Genomic DNA, 12,176 nt, shown 5'->3' with positions numbered 1-12,176 from the left:
GATTTTTGACAGATGTTGGTACTGTGTGTGTTGTTCAGCAGGTACGAAAGAGTTAAATATGCAAGCAACAGCAATATTAGTAATAGTGTCAGGGAGGCTGTGGCTCAGTGGGTTAATGTGCCACTCTTTGGCTCACTGGTTCCATCCCCCCTGCAGCGTGTAATGTATGAACATCACCAAAGTGTGCTGTGTGTGTGTGTGTGTGTGTGTGTGTGTGTGTGTGTGTGTGTGTGTGTGTGTGTGTGTGTGTGTGTGTGTGTGTGTGTGTGTGTGTGTGTGTGTGTGTGTGTGTGTGAGAAACTCAGCAGCATGCAGTGTTGTAATCCGTAGAGGGTTAGTGAAGTGTAAGTGATGTCATAATGTAAGTGAACACTATGAACTGTATGGTGTGAACACACTCAGGCATCAAGCATATTACCTACATCGGACTTATTTTGCTGACTTAAAACTGAACTTAAGGGGCGATACACCTCTCCTCTAGTGAGGGGCCCAGACCCTCGTAAGTCTTTCCCTCAGTGAAAGCAGTTTGGACGCCCCTGCTCTAGATCATTATAAGGACTTTGAATAAACATGCTGTGGGAGATATCGTAGTTTGACACTTAGATTGGAGGACAGGAGCTGTAACCAAGTCTTCCTGCAGAGGTCTGATTTTAAACCTGATGGCTAACTCTGCAGTAACCCGGTCTCTCCACAGGGGAGCAGCGCGAGCTCATCTTACCTCAGTCTGCATGAAGTGAGACACACTTTAACTCCTGATACAGTAACTTCAGAGCAGCAGAGAATAAAGACGTTTGAACCCGAAATCAACCGTAACTAAAACCTTTATGGAGGGATGGAGGATTCACAGAGGGGCTGGACTTTCTGTCGGAGAAACAAATACTCTTACAATCCATAGAGAAGGTAACTGAGAAACCCAATTCATCACAACCTGTGATCCAGCTATTGGGTGTCATGTTGCATTGTGGGTAATGTAGGCACCAGGTCTGAAATAAGATGATACCTGAGGTTCTTCATCGTGAATACAATTGTTAAAGAAATGTATTCTGTCAGATCCTAAACAACCATATTTACTGATATGCTGTTAGTGTCCCCCAGCTGTGTGCGTCTCTCTTTAGTGTCCCCCAGCTGTGTGCGTCTCTCTTTAGTGTCCCCTGGTCTCCAGCTGTGTGCGTCTCTCTTTAGTGTCCCCCAGCTGTGGCTCTCTCTAGTCCCCTAGTCTCAGTAGTGGCTCTCTCTTAGTGTTAGTCTCAAGCTGTTGTGTCACTCCTCTTAGTGTCCCTGGACCCCTGCTTGTGCGGCTCTCTTTAGGTGTCCACTCGGCTCAGCTGTTGCGTCATCTCTTTTGTCCCTGGTCTCCAGGAGGAAACTTCTTTTGAATGCCCTGTTCCCCTTGTGCTCGTCTAGTGTTCAACTCCAGTGTGTGCGCCTCCTTTAGGTCCCATTAAGGTCTCAGGCTGCTGTGCGTCTCTCTAGTGCCCTCTAGTGTAGGGTTTCATGTTGTTCTCAGACTGTGGCATCTCCTTAGGTCATGTGCGGTTCAGTGGTGGATCTCTCTTTAGTGTCCCTGGTCTCCAAACTGTGTGCTCTCTCTTTAGTGTGGTCTCGCTGTGTGCGTCTCCTTTAGTGTCCCTGTTCTCCGCTAGGTATCTGTCGTGTGCCCACTCCAGCTGTTTTCAGTTTCTGGCCGGCTCATGCTGGTGAGTCCCTTTATGACGGTCTCGTTGTGTTGGAGTTACTTGCAGGTTGGTTCTGCGCTTTTAGTAAACATTTCCTTCAATTCTCTAGATGCTGCATTGTTAAAGCGCTGCGATGTTTCGTGCAGGAGTTGATTGTGTCTGTATCTGCTTCTTTGAAAGCTGCAGAGTATTTCTGACTGCTTCTTGAAGTGCAGAGTGTTGTAAGAAAGCGTTTGCAGGTCCCACCGTTACTAGGAGTTTTTCTCATGATGGCATCACCCCCTGGTCTTACCGGCCAGGTTTCTGCAGCTCATCCTCTTTAGGCTGGACACTGTTAACTCGTTAGGGATCTCTGCTCTTACAGTTCACCTGCAGAGCTGAGCTGGCAGCAATCTTACCTGAGCCTGGTATGAGTTAAAACCCTCAAATACGTTAAGAACTGTGACAGATGGAGTGGTGCTGTCAAAGCACTTACAGAGTGTTGCCATATGAGAGCGTCACACCAACGTTAGCCGCCTTCTTAGTTGGTGCCCCTGCACCTTTTCAACTACTTCGCTTCTACTTAACATCTAAAAGTAAACTATAATACCATGGGAATGAAATCCTAGGCTTTTTAGATGTGACGTAATTCTGATCTTGCCAAGGCTAAAGCCTAAGAAACAACCGGAGAAAACTTTTGTCGGATTTTCATTTTGAAATGTTTATGGTGGTTAAAGCTTCTGTCTGAATTCACCATCTGCCTACGGTTATCGGTTTGCTCCTTGTTATTGTATACTTCTTCGAGATGTCCCTCCTTTACAACTTTAGCGCTGCCAATGAGCGCGATGTAAGATAATATAGCTTTATATCCTCATTAAAACAGGCTTTGCTAAAAATTACATAGATATAACATCTGAAATTATGAATAAACAGAGTGTAAAAGTTAAATAATCACACATTTGAAGGTGCAAGATTTGATTAAGTGTGAGATGCTACGTCTCAAAACAATGTTGATTATGTGAAACAATCCAGCATCATCTCGATCTGAAAAGAGACGAATATAAAACGGAATTAAACTGTCAGTCCCGGAAGTGGCCGTCTCTCTTTAGGTCGATTCCAGCTCTTGGCTCTAATTTTTGTCCCTACTGGTTGACACGGTGTGCGTCTTGTTGTGTGTCTGGTCTGCTGTGTGTGTTCTGTTGTGTTGGTTGTGTGTGTGGTCTGTGTTAGTGTGCCCCTGGTCTCCGTGTGTGTGTTTCTTGTGTCCGTTGGTTTTGCAGGACTGTGTGTCCTCTCTCTTTAGTCCTCATACCTGTTAGTTCTCTTTTTGTCCCTGGCTCTGTGTGCGCTCTCAGTGTCCCCTGGTCTCCGTTGTGTTGGAGCTTCTTGCAGCGTTTGGTTTCTGCATGAGTTCTGATTTGTGTTTCTGTATCTGCTTCTTCTCTGAAGCTGCAGAGTGTTTCTGCTAAAGAAAGCGTTTGCACCTGTCGGCCACCGTACTAGGAGTTTGTTCTCATGATGCATCACACCTGTCTTTGACCCGGCCAGGTTTCTGCAGCTCATCCTCGTTTAGCTGACACTGATTAACCTCGTTAGCGGATCATCTGCTCGTTAACAGCTTCAGCCTGCAGACGCTGCAGCATGAGCAGAAACAAATCTGTGTGACCCTGAGCCGAGGTCATGATGGTAAAACACTGAAAATATTGTTAAGATACTGTGACATGATGGAGTTGTGCCGGGATGAGTCCCAAAACCGGCACTTTAATGAGTGTGTATATGAGACGCCGTCACACCAAACATTAGCCGCCTTTATCTTAGTGGTGGTGCCCGTTCTGCATTTCCTTTTACAAACTTACCTTCGCGTTTTACTTAAACAATCTAAAAGAATAAACTATAATAACCATGAAATGGAAAATACCACTGGCTTTTTGGGAGGAAACCCTTGTGACGCTAACTTCTGAGTCTGCGCACAAGGAACCTAAAGCCTGAAGACACAACCAGAGAAAAACCTTTTGTCAGATTTTTCATTTTGAAATGATTTATGGTGGCTTAAAGCTTCTGTCTGAAGCCAGAACCCAGTCTGCTCTGACCGGTTATCGGGTTGGCTCCGTTGTGATTGGTCAACTTCTTCGAGATGTCCCGCCCCTTTAACAACGTGTTGGAGCGCTAGCCAATAGGAGCGCGAGTGTAAGATAAGATATACTTTATTAATTCCAACATTAAAACAAGGCTTTGCATAAAAAAATTACATAGAATATAAACATCTGAAATTATAAAATAAAACAGAAGTTAAAAGTTAAATAAATACAACAACATTTGAAGGTAGGAAGATTTGCATTAAGTGTGCAAAGAATGGCGTACTGTCTCAAATAGCAATGTTGAATGTAGATGTGAAACAAAGTCCAGCAATCATCTCGATCTGAAAAAGAGACGAAATATAAAACGGATTAAACTGTCAGTCTGGAAGAGGCCGCAAAATATCTGAAGGTCGAATTCCTCTCTTTGCTTAATGTTATTTTCTTACTGCGTTGGACCGGTGTGTGTGTGTGTGTGTGTGTGTGTGTGTGTGTGTGTGTGTGTGTGTGTGTGTGTGTGTGTGTGTGTGTGTGTGTGTGTGTGTGTGTGTGTGTGTGTGTGTGTGTGTGTGTGTTAGATTTTGCAGGGTAATCTGTGTGTCCCCCTCTGTCCTTTACGTCCTCACTAATCCTGTTAGTTCCTCTGTAATCCCGCAGCGCTCAGATCCCTGCAGGGCTTCACGGTTCTTCTTCTCTGGGACGCTGCCGGACCCTCGCTAACTACTCAGGTAGGACCACCAGCACACAGACCCCACCCCGGCTCCACAAAACACCCTAACATAGACCCCATCCACCTTCACAAAACAGCCCCAATTATTACCTCACAGGTGGGGAAGTGCTGCAGAGCATCGAGGCTCAGTTCAGATTATCTGAGTGTGCAGTTTGTGGCAAGTAAACAACATTTGCTAACGAGCTAACGTGCTAACAGACAAATACAGCTGATTTGCAGTGTGTGTTACTTCTGTACATGCTCTAGTTTTCATTTCATTTGACTTCTAATAGTTTGTTTTTTACAGAACATTTTTCATATGTTCTGTTCCCTGACACTGGGATACACACCTCTCTAATATAGCTAATATTCTGCCATGCTCACATCTGATTGTCTAGCAGTCTGTATTCACACACACACACACACACACACACACACACACACACACACACACACACACACACACACACACACACACACACACACACACACCCCTTTTGTTTCAGCTCCTCTTTATTATTGTTCTTCACTTGGTTTGAATGTAATGCATCAGTAATTGGATCTAATGAAGTGACCTACTTTTCTCAAATGATTTTAGAGGCAGATTTATTTTTGCTCGTCCACGATATTATTTACTCACTGCTGCTGATTTTGTAGCACGTTACCTGGTTAATAAACTAGCCAACATGTCTATTTTGAGTGGATGATAATTAACCATCAAATGAGTTAACCAGCTGCATGACCATCTTTATTTAGGCCCCTCCTGAAAGTAAACCTCCTTTGTAACTTGAGTTGTGATTTCTGTTTTCATGATTATGGTTTTTTATCGAAGGCAATACTTCAAAATCAATGCACAGTTATCCTTAACGAAGAAATTCAAGCCCTGATGAACAGCTGCTGAGCCTGTACGAAGTGCAGGGCTAAGCTCTGGCATCACATCGTAAAAAGCAGAGATACTGATCAATATAAATAATCAGATTAGATTTTGATCGACCAATCCAACGGCCTGATTTAGAACTGATTTAGAGCTAATAGAAATGTTCCTGGTCAATTTAGCAACAAGCCAAATATCTAACGAGCTACATGTGAAGCTTACTAACCAACTTACTGGTCAACTTAGAATCTAGCTTACTAACTGAATAGCTAACTTGAAAGATGAAGAGCTAACTTACTGGTCAAAGTAGCACCTGAGTAAATGGTTCAAGAGCGACCTGTGAAGCTAACACAATGATTGAATGGTTGACTTAGCATCTAGCTAGCTGACTAAATAGCTCAAATATGTTCTGGCTGATTTAGAAAATAGCTAAATGACTCACGAGCCAACTGGAAAGCTAACTAACTGAACACTGGTCGAAGGGAAAGTGACAAACAGGTTTTAAAGTGATCTGTTTGAGATGTTTTGTTGCAGGGAAGCAACTTCCTTCTGTTTGTTTTGGGAGTTTTTCCTGACCCGCTGCAGGGTCCAAAGAAAGTGTTGTAAAAGATACCGATGCTAATCTGATATTAGGGTCTATAAATCCAAGTCGTTTCAAATGAATATTTCGCTGAACGTAACCCTGGCTGATGACAACAGGCTAGCTAAATGGCTAAAGAGCTAACTGGAAAGTGCAAGTGACTGGACTCCAGTTTAAATGCGTTTGTCAGCACAGTGACGCAGCTTCTGCGGCCGACCTCCTGTGGAGGATTAGGGTCATGGTCAGTCAGCGCTAACTAAGCTGACACTGAGCCAGAACTGATCTAAACACTGAGCCAATAGAGAGAGAGTTTCCTAGAACTCTTGGTGGTTTGGGACTGGTGCAGTCGTAATTAACATGCACACTTGTGTCCGGGCTTTTTGTTTTAATTGATGTAAAAGTGGCTAAAGCATCTTGTGGTGAGATAACGGTGTCATTGGCAGTATTCATTTATAAATGCGAGGGGAAAAGGAGTCAAGAGGGTCAAAGTCAGCCTTTATCTGAGTTTGTTTTAAAAGAGAAACGATGAGATAAATTAAGAGCAACCTTCGATACAGATACAGATTAGCCCAGAGGTTGTAGGTGGTGCAGGAATGAGTCCTTAAACCCAAGTGTAACCCCATTCCCTTTACGTTAGCTTTTTACTTCAGAAACCGTAAAGTGGTGTACATATGTGGAGAGTATCCTTCTGAACTAAATCTGTAAATATCATAAACCTTTATTTGACACAGAGATTATTTCCTGCAATAATCCAAAATCCATCTGACAGATCCAGTGAGATGCTGCCTTCAGGGACCTACAAGGAAATACGACATCCCTGCACCACCCCATATACCTCAGTTTTCCTCTGATGGTGTGTTTGTTCTGCAGGATGTTTAGCTGGGTGGTTAAAGTCGTTCCGAAGCCGCCGGAGCCTCCGCCCAAAAAAGTTGAAGAGCAGAAGCTCGAGAAACCGGTGGCCCCGCCCCCTGCCGCGACTCCTCCCCCAAGTGTAAGCCCCGCCCATTTTACTTTTGCGCACATTCCAGTTATGAACTACAGCCACAACCAGAGGGTCTCTATGTACTACCAGGGGGAGCACACGTGGAAAATAAAGAACATTTAAACACATTTGTTTGAAGACTCAGAACTTTCCGTTTGAGTTTCAGTGGTGACTTTAATTTAAGATATAGAATAAAAAAATACACACATACATATATATAGATATGTATGTGTGTATTTGTTATACTGTATAATAATGCACATACTTGATTTTTATTTTAGAGTCAAATGGAAGCTGTTATTGTATTTCCTATTCTGTATTATATTATTATATATATCATATTACTATGGCAGTTTTTAAATAAGTTGTATGTACAGCATAATTCCTCTTTAGTGTGTTGTATGTAACAAAGCAAATGATCTTGTGTTTAAAACACGTCAATAGACCTGAACTGCATTCCTGTAAATCATTGTGTGTTTCAGCAGGAGAAGAGAGTGACGTTTGTGGATGAGTGCAAGCAGGAGGGTAAGACGGCACCGTGAACACCTCACGGCTCAGTTTGGTTTTCTTCTTCTTGCTGAACATTAATAACGCGTGTGTGTGTGTGTGTGTGTGTGTGTGTCGTTTACAGCTCTGAAAGATGACAAACAGGAAGTACAGGCGGCGGGGGAGAACGGGTGAGAGGATCTGACAAACTCAATCCTGTTAAATATAATAGTTGCTTCAGGAAAGTTCTGGTGATTGTAATTCAGGTTTAGGGTCATGTGTTTCCCTTTTCCTCCATCCTCTCAATACAGGGTTTGATGATCAGCATTAGGATTTCAGAAATAATGTCCCCCCCCCCCTGAACTATACTCTGGTGTATTATAGAAACAATCATAAAGCTTATTTGCTGTATTTCATTTCAGTTTGTCGCCTTCATTTAACTCAGTGTTTCCTCTCAGCCCGGAGCCTGTCGCTCAGTCCGGAGTGTTCATGTGGTTCAACTCCTCTGTGCCCAAACCCGCACTCTCACCAAACCTGTGCCGGGCCAACTCCATCACCAAGGTGAGTACCAGAGACTGACCCAGCACCAGATACTTCCCGAGACCAGGCACCAACCTGGGACCGAAAAACTGATCGTGGACCTGATACTGGCCCACGATCCTGCATATCCACCCAGGACCAGATATTAACCTGGGACCAGAAACTGCCCCAGGACTACATACTGACCAAACACAAGATACTTACCCAGGACCAAAAACTGACCCAGGATCAGATCCTGAAACAGATGGCCGTACTGAGTCCACCTGAAGGTCCCCATAATGTTTTTGTGTCTTCTGCTTAATTCCAGGAGGAAAACACAACAACCAGGTAAATATTGTGTGTGTGTGTGTGTGTGTGTGTGTGTGTGTGTGTGTGTGTGTGTGTGTGTGTGTGTGTGTGTGTGTGTGTGTGTGTGTGTGTGTGTGTGTGTGTGTGTGTGTGTGTGTGTGTGTGTGTAAAGGAGGAATGGATCCCTGTCGTACACCTATACTAACAACACTTGAGTTTTTACGGTTGGAGAGGAAGAAGAATACACAGGAGCAGCCATTATGCACGGCACCCAGGGAGCAGTGTAGAGGACGCTGCCTTGCTCAGGGACACCTCGGTAGCACTTGGTGTTTCGGAGACTTGATCCGTGACCTTCTGGAGCCCAAGCCAAGTCCCTATGGACTTTGGCAAGGCTTCATTCACATTGTGAAGTAAACATAAAGCAGCAGTTGTTGTGCTATGATTGATCCTGACTCTTGTGGCTCAGGGATAAAGATATTTCAAATAAAATACCCAAACTCGATATCGATCTGATTTGTAATTACTGTTCCTCAGAAATGTGGACTGAAGGTTTCCAGATGTGTCCCAGTGATAAAAGTGTACTGATGTTTCCTCTGTGTTCCTTCCTCTCTGTTAACAGTAAACCTGAAGACGAGTGAGTAACGACAGGAAACAGATAGTGCTAAATACTGAGCTGCTTAGCCATAGGCTGCCAAATACTGAGCTGCTTTAAATGCCTATCAACAAACAGACTGCAAAAAACTGCCATCAGTTTGCAAACTGCCAAATACTGAGCCGGTTTGATACCTATTAGCAGAAGAATGAGCTCCTGTATAAACCCGCCAATAGGCAAGCTGCCAAATACTGAGCCGCTTTTAAACCCATCAACAGACGGACTAATAGTGAAATAGTGAGCTTCTCTAAATGCCCATCAAATAGTGGGCTTCTTTATAAATCCATCATCCTGCATAATGCCAAATAGTGAGCATGCTTACCAAACCCCTCGGCTGGCTGACTGATACTGGGCTGCTGTATATGCCCGTCTGATGGCATACTGCCAAACAGTGAGCCACCCTTATTATTAGTATGTCAGTCTCTCCTGATGAAGAATTCTGTCGTTGTGTTTCTGTTTTCATTTCCCTTCAGGAAAGGGATGATTGCCTGGATCTCCGGGGGTTTGGAGAAAGTCGTTCCTCAGCCCGACCTGAAGAGGAAGGAAACCCCGGCAGAACCCGAGCAGCACACCGAGGTATCAGCTGTTACTGCAGGGTGGGGTTTTAGGGTTAGGGTTAGCATGACCTGAGTTACCTTCAAAATCTCACTTAAATACACACGTGAAACCCAGGAATAGTGTGTATGAAGACCAAGTGAAACCAAACTGCAGACTCTTGATCAACACAGCTGTTGTGGTACTTCTATAATGAGAGTGTGTGTTCTCCTCAGGCTTCTGCGGCAGCTCCAGAGAAACCTGCAGAGCCTCAGATCACCGTGGAGGAGCGAGAGGAACACACTCACAGCAGACCCCTCCCCCCCAGGTGTGTGTGTGTGTGTGTGTGTGTGTGTGTGTGTGTGTGTGTGTCGTTCTGTGGCAAACACACACTTATGATACAGCAGGAGGATCTCCACAGAACACAACTTGCCCAAACTTGGATTTAAACGTAGATGATGAATGTGCGTGCAGGCTGAGGAAGCATGCCCCCGATCTCAGTGACGACCCAACCCATAATACTGTCAACCCAGTCAGGACAGAAATCCTCTTCCACGGTTATCAAACGTTGGTCTTCAGCGTGTCCTTTAGACTCTTGTTAGCAACAGCTGTTTTTAAACGTGGCGCATTTCATGTCGAAATGCAAACCATGAACAGTAAGACTAGGAAAGTTGAGGAAGTGTTCAAAGTCGATGTTGTAAATCATGATGTTTGTTTTGTGACAGGATGATGGACTGGATCAAACAGGGCTTAGAGAAAGTCGTTCCTCAGCCGGAGAGTCGCCCAAAGGCAGAAGCTCCTGCTGCGGCTAAAGGTCAGCGTGTCATTATCATTGCTGATGAATACCGTGTGTCTCACACTAACGTTACAGAATACAGACTGAATATGTAACCTGCATATCCTCCAAACAGCACCAGAACCAGCTCCAGAACCCAAAGCAGCTAACACTGAGAAGTGAGTACATCAGTCTGTCCTGAGATCATGGTATGCATTATTTAGAATTTGAAAGAGGGATAAAAATGTACAGTAAGAGGCTCTCCAGCAGTGGCTCAGTCAGTAGGGGCTTGGAGTGGGAATCATAGGGTTGCCGGTTCAAGTCCCCAAACAGACTTGAAATATGGAAAGTGGACTGCTACTTGGAGAGGTCGCAGTTCACCTCCTAGGCCCTGCTGTGGTGCCGGACACCTCCAATCCCCCCTCCCCATTGCTCCCCGGGCGCTGCACAATAGCTGCCCACTGCTCCTAGTACTAGGATGGGTTAAATGCAGAGGACACATTTCACTGTGTGCTCTGCTGTGTGCATGTGACAGTAAAGAGGGTTTCATCCTCTGACTCTAATTTATGCATCTTTCTTGTTGTTTTGCAACAGAAAAACAGGATTCAGGATTAGCTTTTCTATAAATATGTAAATGTGTTGGAAAAAACTTCAAAAAAGTCCAAAATGAAAAAACTAACATTACCAACAGGTTGGGAAAAAAAGGAACCAGATATGAGCCATTCAAATGTGAGAAATGTCCAAAACATGTCTGCAAAAAGAGGGGGAAAGGTCTTAAAACTTTCCTTCAAATGTCCATAAATTGGGTGAAATGAAAACACCGAAAGACCTGAAATGTTTGAAACACAATGAAATAAAAAAGGTAAAGAACATCTGAGAAAATACCTCACAACTAAATGAATGAAAATGCCAAAAAGAAATGGCCAATCACTGAGAGACACATATGTTCAAATCTGACTTTTCAGAGAGTCAAACAAATGTGAAGTCTTTGTCCCAAACATCTTTTGTCTACAGGGTGGATATATTTCAAATGTTTTAAAGGTGAAGTCTCTTCCTCAGAGCTCACTGAATCACATTTAGAGGTGAAAGAGAAAATACACATTTGAACCTTGTTGTTTATTCTGGATGAATCATTTACTCTCTTTTCTATTCTTTAGGTCTTTGAAAGAAGGAGAGCTGAAGGCCAAGTGAGTGTTCACAGTTTCTTCCACAGGTTAACTCTGATATCTAAAAGGGATATCACAACGCTAACGGCTCTGTTCAACTAAATGCTCACCTTTTACGTGCGTCTTTGCGGTCCTTTATAACAGCCTGAATGTAGTAAGCCGAGCCTCTCCACAGTGCAGCAAATTACAGGTCGATATTTAAATCCTCAGGTAGAAACATGGCGTTCATAGCATCAGATATTCAACCTCATCACTAACAGCCTCAGATAATCCTGTTTTTAATCACTGGGAATAAACAGTTGGTTCTGTCCTGACTCCTGGCTGTTGTGTTGACAGTATTATGGGATGGGTCGTCAGTGAGCTCGGCCGCATGCTTCCTCAACCTGCGCTGAAAATGGTGAGTCTCTGCACACACATTCATCTCCCACGTTTAAATCCAGGTTAGGACAGCAGGCCATCAACGAGCATCAATGGAGGATATTCAGAAGCGTAAAGAAAGACATTGTTATTATTATCATCGTTGTTGTTGTTGTTGTTGTTGTTGTTGTTGTTATCTCTGATGTGATCTCAACATCTGTTCTGCTGCAGGACGCAGGCGGTGACGAGGTGCAGAACAGTAAGTAGACCCTCTCCACAGCTGAGACTATATTCAACTCTTACGCTGAACATTGATACAGCAACAGTTTGCACCGCCACGTTCATTGATTGATTGATTGATTCATTGGTTAATTGGTTAGTTGATTGGTTAGTTACTAATTGATCTCTTGGTGGTTTTTTTACCAGCTGGGCATTAACCTGGCAGGGTTGCTGTCGGTGCTGAGGCGGACTCTAACTCAGCTGCTCTTCTCCTTCTGTTTCAG

The 12,176-nt window shown here is 43.9% G+C and overlaps 1 protein-coding gene across 1 annotated transcript in view; it reads left to right on the top strand.

Moving 5' to 3' along the window:
• Positions 1–12,176, top strand: part of cngb1a (cyclic nucleotide gated channel subunit beta 1a) — a 32,603-nt gene continuing 20,427 nt past the window's right edge. The window contains 15 exon segments of the mRNA XM_063882187.1: positions 1–41; positions 4,388–4,458; positions 6,764–6,884; positions 7,358–7,400; positions 7,507–7,552; positions 7,820–7,922; positions 8,209–8,228; positions 8,809–8,823; positions 9,315–9,417; positions 9,612–9,703; positions 10,101–10,189; positions 10,287–10,329; positions 11,308–11,337; positions 11,653–11,713; positions 11,905–11,932. Coding sequence (XP_063738257.1) covers positions 6,765–6,884; positions 7,358–7,400; positions 7,507–7,552; positions 7,820–7,922; positions 8,209–8,228; positions 8,809–8,823; positions 9,315–9,417; positions 9,612–9,703; positions 10,101–10,189; positions 10,287–10,329; positions 11,308–11,337; positions 11,653–11,713; positions 11,905–11,932 — 793 coding nt within the window. The 5' untranslated portion in view covers positions 1–41; positions 4,388–4,458; position 6,764.

Source organism: Eleginops maclovinus, chromosome 4 (genome assembly GCF_036324505.1).
Source record: "Eleginops maclovinus isolate JMC-PN-2008 ecotype Puerto Natales chromosome 4, JC_Emac_rtc_rv5, whole genome shotgun sequence".
In the NCBI taxonomy this organism is placed as follows: Eukaryota; Metazoa; Chordata; class Actinopteri; order Perciformes; family Eleginopidae; genus Eleginops; species Eleginops maclovinus.
The sequence above is the reverse complement of the archived record's forward strand: the minus strand, read 5'-3'. Positions and strand labels throughout refer to the sequence as shown.